This window comes from Temnothorax americanus, unplaced genomic scaffold (assembly GCF_048541705.1).
Source record: "Temnothorax americanus isolate GAGA-0224 unplaced genomic scaffold, ASM4854170v1 Scaffold3, whole genome shotgun sequence".
NCBI classification, from domain to species: Eukaryota; Metazoa; Arthropoda; class Insecta; order Hymenoptera; family Formicidae; genus Temnothorax; species Temnothorax americanus.
The window spans coordinates 2,170,001-2,183,846 of record NW_027509442.1 but is presented as its reverse complement, the minus strand read 5'-3'; the positions used below and the strand labels follow the sequence as shown (position 1 = coordinate 2,183,846).

At 30.5% G+C, this 13,846-nt stretch overlaps 2 protein-coding genes across 2 annotated transcripts; both read left to right on the top strand.

The window, feature by feature from the left end:
- Positions 1–1,932: 1,932 nt before the first annotated feature.
- On the top strand, positions 1,933–5,459 carry LOC143900372 (chymotrypsin-2-like). The gene is made up of 5 exons (XM_077411632.1): positions 1,933–2,019; positions 3,628–3,775; positions 4,111–4,372; positions 4,592–4,729; positions 5,133–5,459. Exons 1-5 carry the CDS (start codon positions 1,968–1,970, stop codon positions 5,277–5,279), a joined length of 747 nt encoding a protein of 248 aa, XP_077267758.1. The 5' UTR covers positions 1,933–1,967; the 3' UTR covers positions 5,280–5,459.
- Positions 5,460–6,383: 924 nt separating this feature from the next.
- LOC143900374 (chymotrypsin-2-like) lies at positions 6,384–10,293 on the top strand. The gene is made up of 5 exons (XM_077411634.1): positions 6,384–6,526; positions 6,899–7,055; positions 7,692–7,944; positions 8,124–8,258; positions 9,381–10,293. The coding sequence occupies exons 1-5, from the start codon at positions 6,475–6,477 to the stop codon at positions 9,525–9,527; spliced, it is 744 nt and encodes a 247-aa protein (XP_077267760.1). The 5' UTR covers positions 6,384–6,474; the 3' UTR covers positions 9,528–10,293.
- The last annotated feature ends 3,553 nt before the right edge of the window (positions 10,294–13,846 follow it).

Below are 13,846 nucleotides of genomic sequence, written 5' to 3'. Positions count from 1 at the left end.
TAAAGAATAGTTACACTGTATATAGTAAGGTAATTCGTTGGGTCACAGTAGCCTGGACTTACCGACCGCTGGATCGATAATGATTAACACGGGCGCGGTTCATCGAAATATTAAAATGTATTAAGAAAAGCATAAGAGTTAATTAGATTTCTCTTTTAATTTTATTTTGCAATTTCTTGTTGGTTAAATTAATTACACAGGCCAACAAAAAAAATTTTTGTCAAGTAACTTCAATCAGAATGGATGTTTCGTATATATCTTCGGTCACAAAAAACAATACCGCATTCCAAATTGCTCCATCACGTCAGATCTTAAAATTATTTCGAATTTTTTAAATGGGAAATCAGCAATTTATAGAGAAAAAATGTATAATAAATCACTAACCGTCAATAAAGTAATACAAATAAATAAATGTTCGATTTATATATATATGTATATTGCATTGATTCCTCCTTACATTGATTCCTTATATTAGCAAGGAAAAATAAACTTTGTAGGCCTGTGTAATTAATCTAACTAGTAAAAAAAGTGTAAGATAAAATAAAAAGAAAGATCTAGTTAATTCTTATGCTTCTTTTTGTACATTTTATTATTTCGATGAACCGCGCCCGTATTAATCATTAACGACCCAGCGGTCGGTCAGTCAGGCTACTACTGTGACGCGCATTTTACTGTACATACATACAAGGCACCCAAAATTTAATTTATTAGAAATCATTCAGAGAGCACTACAGGGGAATGTTTTCCGAGAAGTTAGAAAAAAGAAGTAATTGTACCTATAATAAAAAAAAGATATAAAGATAAAACAGCAAATTATTGAGAAATTATCGTATGTAAAAGAAATAAAGCTAGTTAATAAATAAAAACAAGTCAATAAAAAAAACAAATGGCAGTTGTACATACATACGGAAGTCTCTCGATAATAGAAGAATAATCATTACAAAGATCTAATGTGTCCTTTTGAAGGTTGGTGCCATTCCTTTGTCTTTTAATGTAAAACATTTCGGAGATACTCATTTTAAAATGTATGTAATAAATTCTCTATATTTAGGATTTTAACGTTATCCCAATTAAAAAAATTCATGTCCGTTTAATCTGTGTTTAAAAACTACAGAAGAGTCTCTAATATTTTTTTGGCATTAATTAAAAAATTATTGATAAAATTATAGAAAATTATTAATTGGTTCTACAAACTAACTTTCTCAGGGAGATATCTTATCTTTTCGCATCATTCCTTCTGTCAGAATGAGAGCGCATATATTAGTTATCTCTATTTGCTTCTATCTCCGTTTCTCATTAAAAAGCTATTACTTCTTTTCTCTCTTCTTCTTTCCTTTGTAAAAGTCATCATCTTTGACTTTTTCACGCTTAAAGTCAAATTTCTTCTGTCAAAAAATCTTGTAATGCTTTTCAGCATTTTTCCCTCATCTCGTCCGCATCCCTCGTCCTCTTCTATAAATCATGATTGCGTTTCCAATAAAATCTTTTCTTTTTTCTATTTTTTTCCTTAATCTTTCTTCAAAAATTAAGGAAAAATAATAGAAAAAAATTTAAATATAGAGAATTTATTACATACATTAAAATGAGTATCTCCGAAATGAAGAAAAAATAAAATAAAAAGAGAGAAGAAAATAGAAATAAATGATTATATAAACCTTTTAGTAAACTGAAAAGTTGACATAATGCATAAAGTTAAGTATTTACAGAAGAATTTTACGCCGTCAGTTATATTATACGGTATACAAATAAGATTCCAAACTATATCTCTGATTAAAATGATATTTATGCGCTCTCAAAATTGTTATCTAATCGAAATAATCTACTCTTTGAAATCTGGACTTTTACGTATCACATGCATATAATATTGCATACATACACACACACATATATATATGCTGCTTCATATATATATATGAAGCAGCTGCTACACAGCTTTTTTTCTCTTCAGTAGTATCTAATCTCTCACAATGCAAGCATTCTTTGGTTTCTTGATCGCTTGTTTAACGGCGGTTAGTCATGGTAAGTGACAAAAAATACAAAGTAACACATTTTTACGCGTAATATATTAATCAGCGATGAAGCCGGTTTATTTTGGTGTATTCTGAATAAGAACACGAAAAAATAATCCTTGATTTCATTTATGGTGATGCAAATCAAGACGTAATTGATGTGAATATTTCCATAACTCGATGAATAAAAAAGTTATTTCGCTACATTTATATTGAGGTTTATATATGTATATATGTATATGTATAGATATGTATATCGCCTATATCTCTACTATTAATGCATTAAAATAATCCACGATCACAAAGACTTCTTAAACGTAAATACATAAATACAATATATACATATACATATGTATGGTTCAATTCTATATTACTTTATTCAAATATGTCATTAGACTCGTAAAAATGTAAACAAATTAATAAACGGCGATACGAGTCAGGCGCGGTACGTGGTGCGCATCAAGTAAAGAAATTAATAGTTATATACAGAAGTAACGAATTACAATGTATATAATATACGTATATATTCCAACTTAATAAACTGCGCGCCGATTATTTTGTCGGACTTGAAACACAGCTATCGTTGGAACATTATAATACCCTTCCCTCCCGAGGAATTAAATCGACGCGATTTAATTATTTAAAAAACTGTAAAGATTTTATTGCAAAAAATATTACTTCAGCCAGGACTCCAACCTGGAACCACCCTCATTCAGTGAAGGGTGTCGTGCCAATTAACCGGTTATTGCGGTAAATATTGCCTCGATAGTCGAATTGGTACGACGCCCGACGCCCTTATAGGATATTAATGTTCCAACAATAGCTGTGTTTCAAGTCCGACAAATAATCGGCGCGCAGTTTATTAAGTTAGAATATATTGTATATTATATATATTGTAATTCGTTTTACTTCTGTAACTATTAATTTCTTTACTTGCACTTGTTTGCGCACCACGTACCGCGCCTGACTCGTATCGCCGTTTATTAATTTGTCTATATGTTACTTCATTAAAATTAAAATAATATTTGTAAAAATTGTATAAACCTATTTTACACATTTGTAAAAATTTATACAATCAAGTATAGGAAATAAAATGCAGCAAATAATATTTAATTTTCTATCTGTTATTTTTTCCGCAAGTGCAAAGCTCGCAAAGTATAATAGCATTTTGTTTTTAAAATTTTCCGATTATTTTATACAATTTATCCGATTATTCTTTTTTCTAAATTTATAGTTTTATTACGTCTCTAAATTTATTGCATTTTTACGATTTTCTACAATTCTGTCACACAAATAGAAAAATCAACGATAATATAAAAGTAATCAATAATAATAATTTATATTCTTATCTTATTATTTTATTAAAAATTTAAAATTATATTGAGATGAGAAATAATTTAATTCTTTTTCGAAGTATATATTTTCCAAAGACTTCGCACTTTTTACTTAATCTCATGTTAAAAGAAATAAATGATATTATCCTAGATTTTGTTTTTACTTGCAAATTTTTGAGAATAGATGTATGATATATACATATAATCTCAAAAAAAATATTTAAGTAAAAATTTGTCGCAAAAATTGTGCATTAAATTAACAATGCGATTAAAAATCTTTTCAGCCTTGGATCCTCACATTGTCGGTGGGACTGATGCTTTAGTCGGAGCGCATCCTTACATGGTGTCTCTGAGACTGAAAAACAGTATTTTCTGTGGCGGTTCTATTATCGCTAAACGTTACATTCTTACAGCGGCTCACTGTCTTATGCGGTACGTATCATTATTTATGTAAAATGTAAGATAATGTTTTAAAATCTTATGTTTTAAAATCTTATGTTTTAAAATTAATACCCGAACTCTCTCAATACTTGACTCCGCCAATGTTTAATTTATTTGGATCTTTAAACTTTTCTCTCTCAATTTTCATTGAAAAACTTTTAGACACATAAATAATTAAATCTGTCATGCCCCAAATACATTTACTTTCCTTATTTTCTATTAACTTTTTTTTAATTTATTGAATTTAATTCAAGCAGTACCTAACTGCACAATATTAATTTGTATAATGTATAAATCTTGTAATTTAAATCTTTTGCGTAACATAGATTTACCGATCCCGATGATCTCAAAGACGTAACAGTTCACGCTGGCACAAACCTATTGAGTGAATCCGGTGATGTTTACAAGCCTGAAGCAGCTATTATCCATCCTGACTTTAATCTGCTTTTAATCCGCAATGATATTGGCTTGCTCCGCCTTAAAACGGACATAGAATATAATAAATTAGTGCAACCAATCTCGGTTGCAAAAACGAATTCCGTCCTAGTTGGCGATCCTTGCTTTCTGACAGGATGGGGAAGACTCGAGGTAAAAGAAATAGCGTGTTAAAGAAGCGCATTATCTTAATAAATAATCTAAACTTCTCCTTCGCATTTGTAGAATAATATATGACTATTACGTGAAATGTTGCTTTCAGTCGAATCATTATGTCACTAAATGTGATATACATATATACATATATATATTGAAATATATATCTCCATTTTTCTTCACGCGCGACTTATAGTTCTTCGATTATTTTTACAGTACTTAGGCAAACTACCTGATAAACTTCAAAAACTCAACCTGCAAGTTTACTCGCAATTAAAGTGCAAAGTTGCATTCTTGAATGTGAGAGACAGTCATATCTGCGCATTTTCACAATATGGCCAAGGAGCATGCCATGTAAGTATGAGAATAAATAATTTTAATTAATAAAATATATATATAGTATTATAATAAATTATTAGTATTATATAACATAATTATAATTTGATATTATAATTTAATTATAATTGTATATATAATTAACTAATTAATTTTAATTTGATAAACACGTGCTGTTATTAAAAATGACTAATTGTGCAGGCTTGTGCAGCAGGCTTTAATGAGCCAATAAAAATTCAATTAATCTACTTTGTTCCATATACCTTTCCAAAAAAGTTTGAATTGTATCTATCTTATGCAAATTTTGTGTGTAAATGTGTGTCTTTTATTATGAATTCTATATTCTAAAAGCATAGATTAGAAATTATTCCATTCTGGCATCAAACGCTGCAGCGTCATTTCTAATAAATGTCTTTCTTAGGGTGATTCCGGTAGTCCGCTCGTTGCTAATGGTATTCAAATCGGCCTTGCCTCGTTTGTTCGACCATGCGCAGTCGGATACCCGGACGTGTATACACGGACATCTTCGTTCACGGATTGGCTCGCTGAGTACATTAATAATGAATAATGAAATAAAATAATTATATACTTTGTAAAAAGGAGAGAACGTGTAATTAATTTTATTAATATACTACTGACAATGAGGATTGCTCAATGCGGAGCCGAAACGTACGAAACGTCTTTGTAATTCAAAAATTAAAAATAAATCAGAGTTTCTGGTATATTTTTACGCATTAATAACCGCGTTGTGTTACTCTCAGGACCAAATCGCGATATTGATTAGAATTTATTTTATATATTATTAATTTAATATATGACATAATTTATATATAATATATTATAAATTACGTACGATTTTACTAAATATTTTAACAAATATTAGAATTATACTGCAAAATGTATTGCAATTATTTCTTTATTTAAAAAAATTTCCTTGTTAACGTTATCATAAATTGCAATTGGAGATAACTAATCTAAACTTTTATATTGATAGATAAAGTGGTTATTTTACAAACAAGTGATAATCATGAATTACAAATATCTTTTCAAAAAAGACTGATAAAACAACCGTTTCAATCGCGCTCAAGAAATTATAATTATCATTATTTTAATTAGTTGTAGTTTTGCAAGCGACAGTTATTCAACAATTTTTTATAAGTATTACAGACAAATCTTTTATATATGTTGTATACACACAAAATTTGCCTATACTTATAGGTTAATAACTGCGAATTTTTATATACCTCAGCAGCTAAAAATGTATATATAATAATCTAAAAAGGCTATCAAGAGATAAGATAGTATTTTCATTAATTTTGAAATTGATTCTTTTAAGCAATGAATTGCATCAAAGCCTCAATAAATTATAAAGTTTTTTAATAAAGAATGTACACATGTGTTATTAGTGTGTTATTTTAAAAATCAAGAAGTTGCTTTTCTTATATAATTTAGTTTTTAGTGGATACGCAACAAAATATTTTTGCTCTTATTTCAATACAATATATCAACATGCTTCAATTATTGCTATATATTATTACAAAATTTAATAAAAATTATATGATCAAATGTTTGTTTAACAAAGTGTTTGTCACTAATACAGTGCGTTTATAGATATCAATATAAGTACTTGGCGTATACTAGTTTGTTCTTATACTTCCTATCGGTACGCTTAGATAAACCTGAATACCAAACAGTGATTTCAATCTACAATATAGGATATAAATTGAAGATAACATGTCCAATGTACCACAGTGCTTATCACTATGAATGCTGTCGCTGGTCTCATAATCGCGTGTCTGGCGCTCACTGCCTACGGTAAGTGGTATATTTACCATTAGAATATTACGCTTATTAATCTTTTTATTGCGCGCATGACACGCTCCAAATAATATGTAAATCTCAAAAAAAAATTTATACCAATTTTAGTTTTTAAATTCTTTTTTCTAACTTATCATTTTGCGTAAGCGTCGATATCTTGATGATTATTTGATAAATTTAACACTTATCTTTTAAGTAATGGCAAGTCCGAAATGCTAAAAAATTGTCTAGAAACATTTGCTGTTCGAATCTCGTTTGATGTTCATTACTTTTTCGAAGTAGGACGAAATTAAACGGTTCATAGCTAATTCTGAGCTGAAATCTTTAGCGAGAAACCTTTAGCAAAATAAAAATTCTTCTGATCGATAGGTTTGCCAGGTCCGCAAATCACCGGCGGCAATGATGCTCTGGATGGCGCGTATCCTTATCAGGTGTCATTGAGGAGTGCACATGGTGAATACCATTTTTGTGGTGGAGCTATCATTAGTGAACATTACGTTATCACCTCTGCCCAATGTATTGTTGGGTATGTACATTCTTGTTCTGTCCAAGTGCTTTAATTGAGTGTCTTATTTAAACATATAATCGCGTACAAAATAAAAAATTTTATGGAATTATTATATGGATTAAAAACATTGCTCAATGAATACGGCAAGGTCGACAGGTAATGTCACAAATCATCAACGCTTAACGTGTTTGTGACAGATTGCGCGCTCTGGTCGTACGTTTCAGTCTTATCAGTATGACAGTTATCTAAAGTGGTGCAAGCAATGACAGCCGAAGAGAGAGGATCGATACTTTTCCAAGTCATCAGAAAAAGAACCATGAGAAAATTTTGCGTAAAATTAAAGATTAGTGACCAAAAGACGTTTACTTTAATTCAAGAAACTTATAAATAACAAGTTTTCATTATTCAAATAATTGTATCCAAATGATGAAATTGTCTCATAGCGTAGTGTTGTCAATCCATGTAATTTCGTACACACACAATTTAATACTTTAAAAAATATTTGAGTAGCGATAATTTTTGGCATTTTGAGATGTGCGGTTTATTCAGTTTGTATTAATATTATTGTTCTTATATTCTTAAGCATTTATATCGCATAAGATTGAACTTTATACCAAATTACAAATAAATTATTATTTGTATGAACCGTTATAGATTCCTCAAGGATCCTTATAAAGTTTATGTCGCCGTTGGAAGCAATTATCTTGATGACATGGTCATATATCGAGCGATGAATTTGATAGTACACGCTGGTTACAACAAATTGCTACGTATTAATGACATTGGTTTGATCCAAACATTGAACACCATCACGTTTAACGATAAAGTTCAGCCGATTGCCTTGCCAACTGTAGACCGTAATTTCGATGGTTATCCCGTCTTAGCTACTGGCTGGGGACGACTCAAGGTAAATATCAGGCTTTTTTCATACATTGTCTCTACGATTAACACAATAGAGATACATATAAATAAAATGATTAAAGAAGTCTACATAAAATACAAAAATAAGGCTTTGTAAAAATTATGACGATAATCGGACATAAATTTTATAAGATAAAATATTAAATAAATTAACAATTTTTTTAGTTGGACGGTCCAAGCCCTTATCGCTTGCAAGAGATTATATTGAGGGGATATTCCCACGAGTTATGTAGCAGGTATGAACACGTCAAGAAGACCCATCTATGTACCTTCACAATGGAAAATGAAGGAGCGTGTTACGTAAGTAACCATAAAATAAAATAAACGGCGCGTGATATCTAGTCCGTTATTATAAAATGAACAAAAAAAGACAAGTTCATCAAAAGGATAACACAATCACTATCGCTTTATTAATATTAATATTAAGTCAGCCATGACCAATTACGATAAACAATCAAGGAAATAGAAAATGTGCCAATATACTATGAAGGCTGGAATTTTTGTGCTTAATAATATTATTTACGTAAATTTATGTACATTTTTCTCGCTTATATAGCAATTAAACTACGCGCACCGTTACTATTATGTCCTAAAACAATTATATAACGATAATATGATTTTACACGTTTGCCTTAAATACGTTTCTCTTTAATATTTATAGATTATTGCGATAAATGTCACCACATACTTCAGTGGTCGAATTGATAAAGACTTCCGTCCTGGATAATAGGAATTAGATTTCAACTCTGACTATGGAGTAATAAGATATTTTTCGCAACATATCCTATATATTTCGTATACCGCATATCCTATATATCCTATATTCTAAATTTAAAGATTTGTATTAATATCGGTATTATTAAATTGATTATCAATTTAATTTTGTGATTACATTTCTTCTATCTTCAGCAAATTCACGTGAATAATATTATTAAACACAAAAAATCTAACCCGACCGTATATTGGCATACGTTTCCTATTTACTTGATTAACTAAGTATCACTGTATCGCTGTGATTTGACGTAGGAGATTGATAATGGACATTTTTGTCGTTTTAATATCTTTTCCAAGAACTCAATGACACTTTTGATAAACGTTATTACAACTTTATGCTTCTTACTAAAGCAGAGAGTTTTAATATCACGCTTTTGTCAACAGGAATTTGGTATATAAGTTATAGAATTTTTTAGTTTAGACAAATTATGCGTGAATAAAAAATTCTGGCAAGTGTCAAGCAATATTAAATGGAACAACACGAAACGTACGCTAATCTTATTTAATTGGTCTAGATTATAATAAATTATATAGCGCACTAATTATCATGTCTGTCTGTTATTGCTAAATTTGTTAATGTTATTTGATTTTATTCAAAAGAGCTTTCATATATTTTTATTTAATATTAAATGGATTTATATTCGATAGGGTGACGGCGGTGGTCCACTCGTTGCTAACAATGAATTAGTTGGTCTGATGTCATACAGTTATGGCGCATGCGGCGCAGGTGCCCCTGACGTATCCACCAGAGTATTTTCCTATCGATCGTGGATTAAGTACTACACAGGGATCTGATACTGTATTAGAACTATACACCTATCGAATGTCTTTCTGAAATTTCTGACGATTACTGCACAGTAAAAAATTTTGTGTATTTTTGTTAAAAATAGACCTTGTTAAAATTTTTGTGTTAAAAATGTAACATATTATGTGTTAATTTAACTAATTTTGATTATGTTTACTGATTTTTTGTGTTAAATTTATATTTAAGTAAATCAAATGTTAAAATAACACATTTTATATTTAATCGTAAAGTTATTTAACATAAAAACAATGTAGTTTTGTTAAAAAAATATCCTTTTCATTTATATTTAACAGTATACAGATATCTGTTGTACATAAAATTTTCGTTCACATATCATCAAAATTTTCTTCACTTTGTGTTAAATTATGGACATAATATTTGTGTCATAATTTGACATATTCACATTATGTAAAATTAACACAAAAATTTGAGTGGACTGTTTGAGACATGTGATTTATATTATATTTAATACAAATTTTTTTACTGTGTGTATTTATTGTTTTAAAATGTAACGGCAAATGTCAACGACTAACAACTTTTATTTAACAAATTGTATTATTATATAAAGAATTAGTTAAAATTTTATTTGTAAGCAAACTATATGCGCGTTGGATTAAATTAGAGTATCTCAGAAACTTCTTGATATATAAAATAATATCTTTGCCAATTTGTATAGACCTCGATCACCTCTAACAAAAAATTAATTAAACTAAGATTGTAATAAAGCTGTATAAATATATTTAACATTGACGATTAGATTTTATGTATGTAATTTCAATTAATTTTTAATATGGTACAAAAAGCAGATATAAAATTATATTTACTTATTTTGATTTTAACTGCAACATATCTTTGCTACGGTATGTTAAAACTATATTAATGATGTATCATAAAATTCAGATACACATGTGTATTAATAAGACATGTTTCAAAAAAAGCTTTATTATTACTTCTCTTTATTAAGAACACATGCCATCCTTTTGTTTATTTCTAATAATATGTTATATAGAAGTGTAATTAGTATGAGGTATCTTTTATATTTAGTCATATTTTACTGTATATTCGTCTAACATACTGTATATTTTTTTACGAAACGTACGCTAAAAATACCTGATAAACGAAAAAGTCATATATTGGTATCTTACAATATTGATATCTTTAAAAAATTAACGATTTTCTATATATTTATATTAATATTAAATATTTTTTGTATTTTGGAAATGTACAATTTATAAATCATCAAATTGTACAGATTTATAAATCGTATAAACCATATTGAATGGCAGACCATCGGTATTTTAGAGGAAAAAATTTATTCCCAAAATATTTTGAATGATAAGGATATCGTTAAACAGTAGCAGTGATCATAATCGGATCACAGTCAGAAAAGAATCTGGATTTATATCTGAACTTCGCAAAATTGATAAATATGGTGAAACCAGAAAAAGTATATTCTTTTGAGCATTACGCAAGTTTATGCAAATAAACTAATAGCGAATTCGGTTGGACGCACCAGTGCGAACTCATTGCACATTAAAGTCGTTGTCCACTGATTTAATACTTAAACTAATACTTAAACTAAAATGCAAATATTTCGACTGATAAAAAATGCCCAACATACATATATTTTACCAAATAATACAATAAATAATATTGAGGATTTTGTGACTTAACCTGTTTATATTAACCCTTCTATTCACTCCAACCATGCCCTTTCGTGTCCCACAAGTTTCTAATCCTCGCATCATAACTCACGAACGAATTGACGAAATTTAATGTTCCAAAGCGCAAATTAAAGCTAAAAATAGTAGCTTTAATTTGCGCTTTGGAACATTAAATTTCGTCAATTCGTTTGTGAGTTATATGATGCGCGAGAATTAAAAAGGCGGAAAAAACGTTGGAATGAATAGGGTTAAATATAGGTATACTTTATATTATGTCGCTGAAGCTAGCAGCGGGAGCTAGCAGCGGAACGTCCCGCGGACAAGGCCGAATATCATATGGGTTTCTCAGGGGGTCCGAACGTATCGTAGGTTAATTATTATTAGCCGCTGGGCTTTTCTTAGATATTATTAATTAATGAAAATTAAATTTATTTATATATAAATGTTTTTTACAATATTCAAACTGTTTTTTCATCGGTTAGATATAAAAACATGTTTTAATTATTATAGATTATTCGATAAATAATTGTAGAACATAGCAAAGAACGATTTTCTCCAAATTTTTAGGGAATCACGTTCTTGTAACAACAAAACGATTCAGCAAGTATTTGGAACAATCCGCGGTTTTATATTAATTGTTATTAATTTTTTATTCATAATTTATTCAGCGGCGACCGATCGCAAAGAACAATTCCCTCCAAATTTTTATGGGATCACATCCTTGTGATAACAAAACGATTCAGCAAATATTTGGAACAATCCGCGGTTTCCCTTAATTGTTATTAATTTTTTATTAATAATTTATTCAGCGGCGACCGATCGCAAAGAACGATTCCCTCCAAATTTTTAGGGGATCACGTCCTTGTGACAACAAAACGATTTAGAAGGTATTTGCAACAATCCGCAGTTCTCCTTAATTGTTATTAATTTTTTATTGATAAATTATTCAGCGGCGACCGATCGCAAAGAACGATTCTCTCCAAATATTTAGGGGATCACATCCTTGTGACAACAAAACATTCAGCAAGTATTTGGGACAATCCGCGGTTTCCCTTAATTGTTATTAATTTTTTATGGGTATGTATAATTTTACGGTCTCTTGTAGGTTTATCGCCATGCACGCTGTGAACTTAACGCGAGAACAATAAAATTCATAATTCTCATATAATAATATTCGTATATAATGAAATAAGCGAATGCAAAAGATTACTTTGACAAATCATTATGGTTACCGGAATAGTTATTTCCGAAAATATAATATGTTTAATAAATTAATAAAACGAAGTGCTTCTAAAGAAATTTTAAGAGCTAATCTTGCAATATATGTCGCTACATTTTGTGTTTCGCGAGGTAGAGGAGCGCCTCGCGAGATTAGAGGAGCACCACGCGAGGTACAGAAGCACCCTGGCGAGGTTAGAGGAGCACCTCGCGAGGCACAGAAGCACCCTCGCGAGGTTAGAGGAGCACCACGCGAGGTACAGAAGCACCCTGGCGAGGTTAGAGGAGCACCTCGCGAGGTACAGAAGCACCCTCGCCTTTGTCGGGACATCGGCGATTTCGTTGAAGGTTTATCGCCGTGCACGCTGTGAAATTAGCGCGAGAACAATAAAATTCATAATTCTCATATAATAGTGTTCGTATTTAATAAAATAAGAGAATGCAAAAGATTACTTTGACAAATCATTATATGGTTTCAAGAATAGTTATTACCGAAAATATAATATGCTAATTAATAAAACAAAGTGCTTCTAAAGAAATTTTAAGAGCTAATCTTGCAATATATGACGCTACATTTTGTGTTTCGCGAGGTAGAGGAGCGCCTCGCGAGGTACAGAAGCACCTTCGCGAGGTTAGAGGAGCACCACGCGAGGTACAGAAGCACCCTCGCGAGGTTAGAGGAGCACCTCGCGAAGTACAGAAGCACCCTCGCCTTTGTCGGGACATCGGCGATTTCGTTGAAGGTTTATCGCCGTGCACGCTGTGAAATTAGCGCGAGAACAATAAAATTCATAATTCTCATATAATAGTGTTCGTATTTAATAAAATAAGAGAATGCAAAAGATTACTTTGACAAATCATTATATGGTTTCCGGAATAGTTATTACCGAAAATATAATATGCTAATTAATAAAACGAAGTGCTTCTAAAGAAATTTTAAGAGCTAATCTTGCAATATATGACGCTACATTTTGTGTTTCGCGAGGTAGAGGAGCGCCTCGCGAGGTTAGAGGAGCACCACGCGAGGTACAGAAGCACCCTGGCGAGGTTAGAGGAGCACCTCGCGAGGTACAGAAGCACCCTCGCCTTTGTCGAAACATCGGCGATTTCGTTGAAAGTTTATCGCCGTGCACGCTGTGAAATTAGCGCGAGAACAATAAAATTCATAATTCTCATATAATAGTGTTCGTATTTAATGAAATAAGAGAATGCAAAAGATTACTTTGACAAATCATTATGGTTACCGGAATAGTTATTTCCCCGAACATATAATATGTTTAATAAATTAATAAAACGAAGTGCTTCTACAGAAATTTTAAGAGCTAATCTTAAAAGCATGTTACCGCGTAGTATCTCCAAATTCGAGGTACTAATTTCTAAATGGAAATGACATTTCGAGTTACATACTGCTATAAGAAGATACCTTT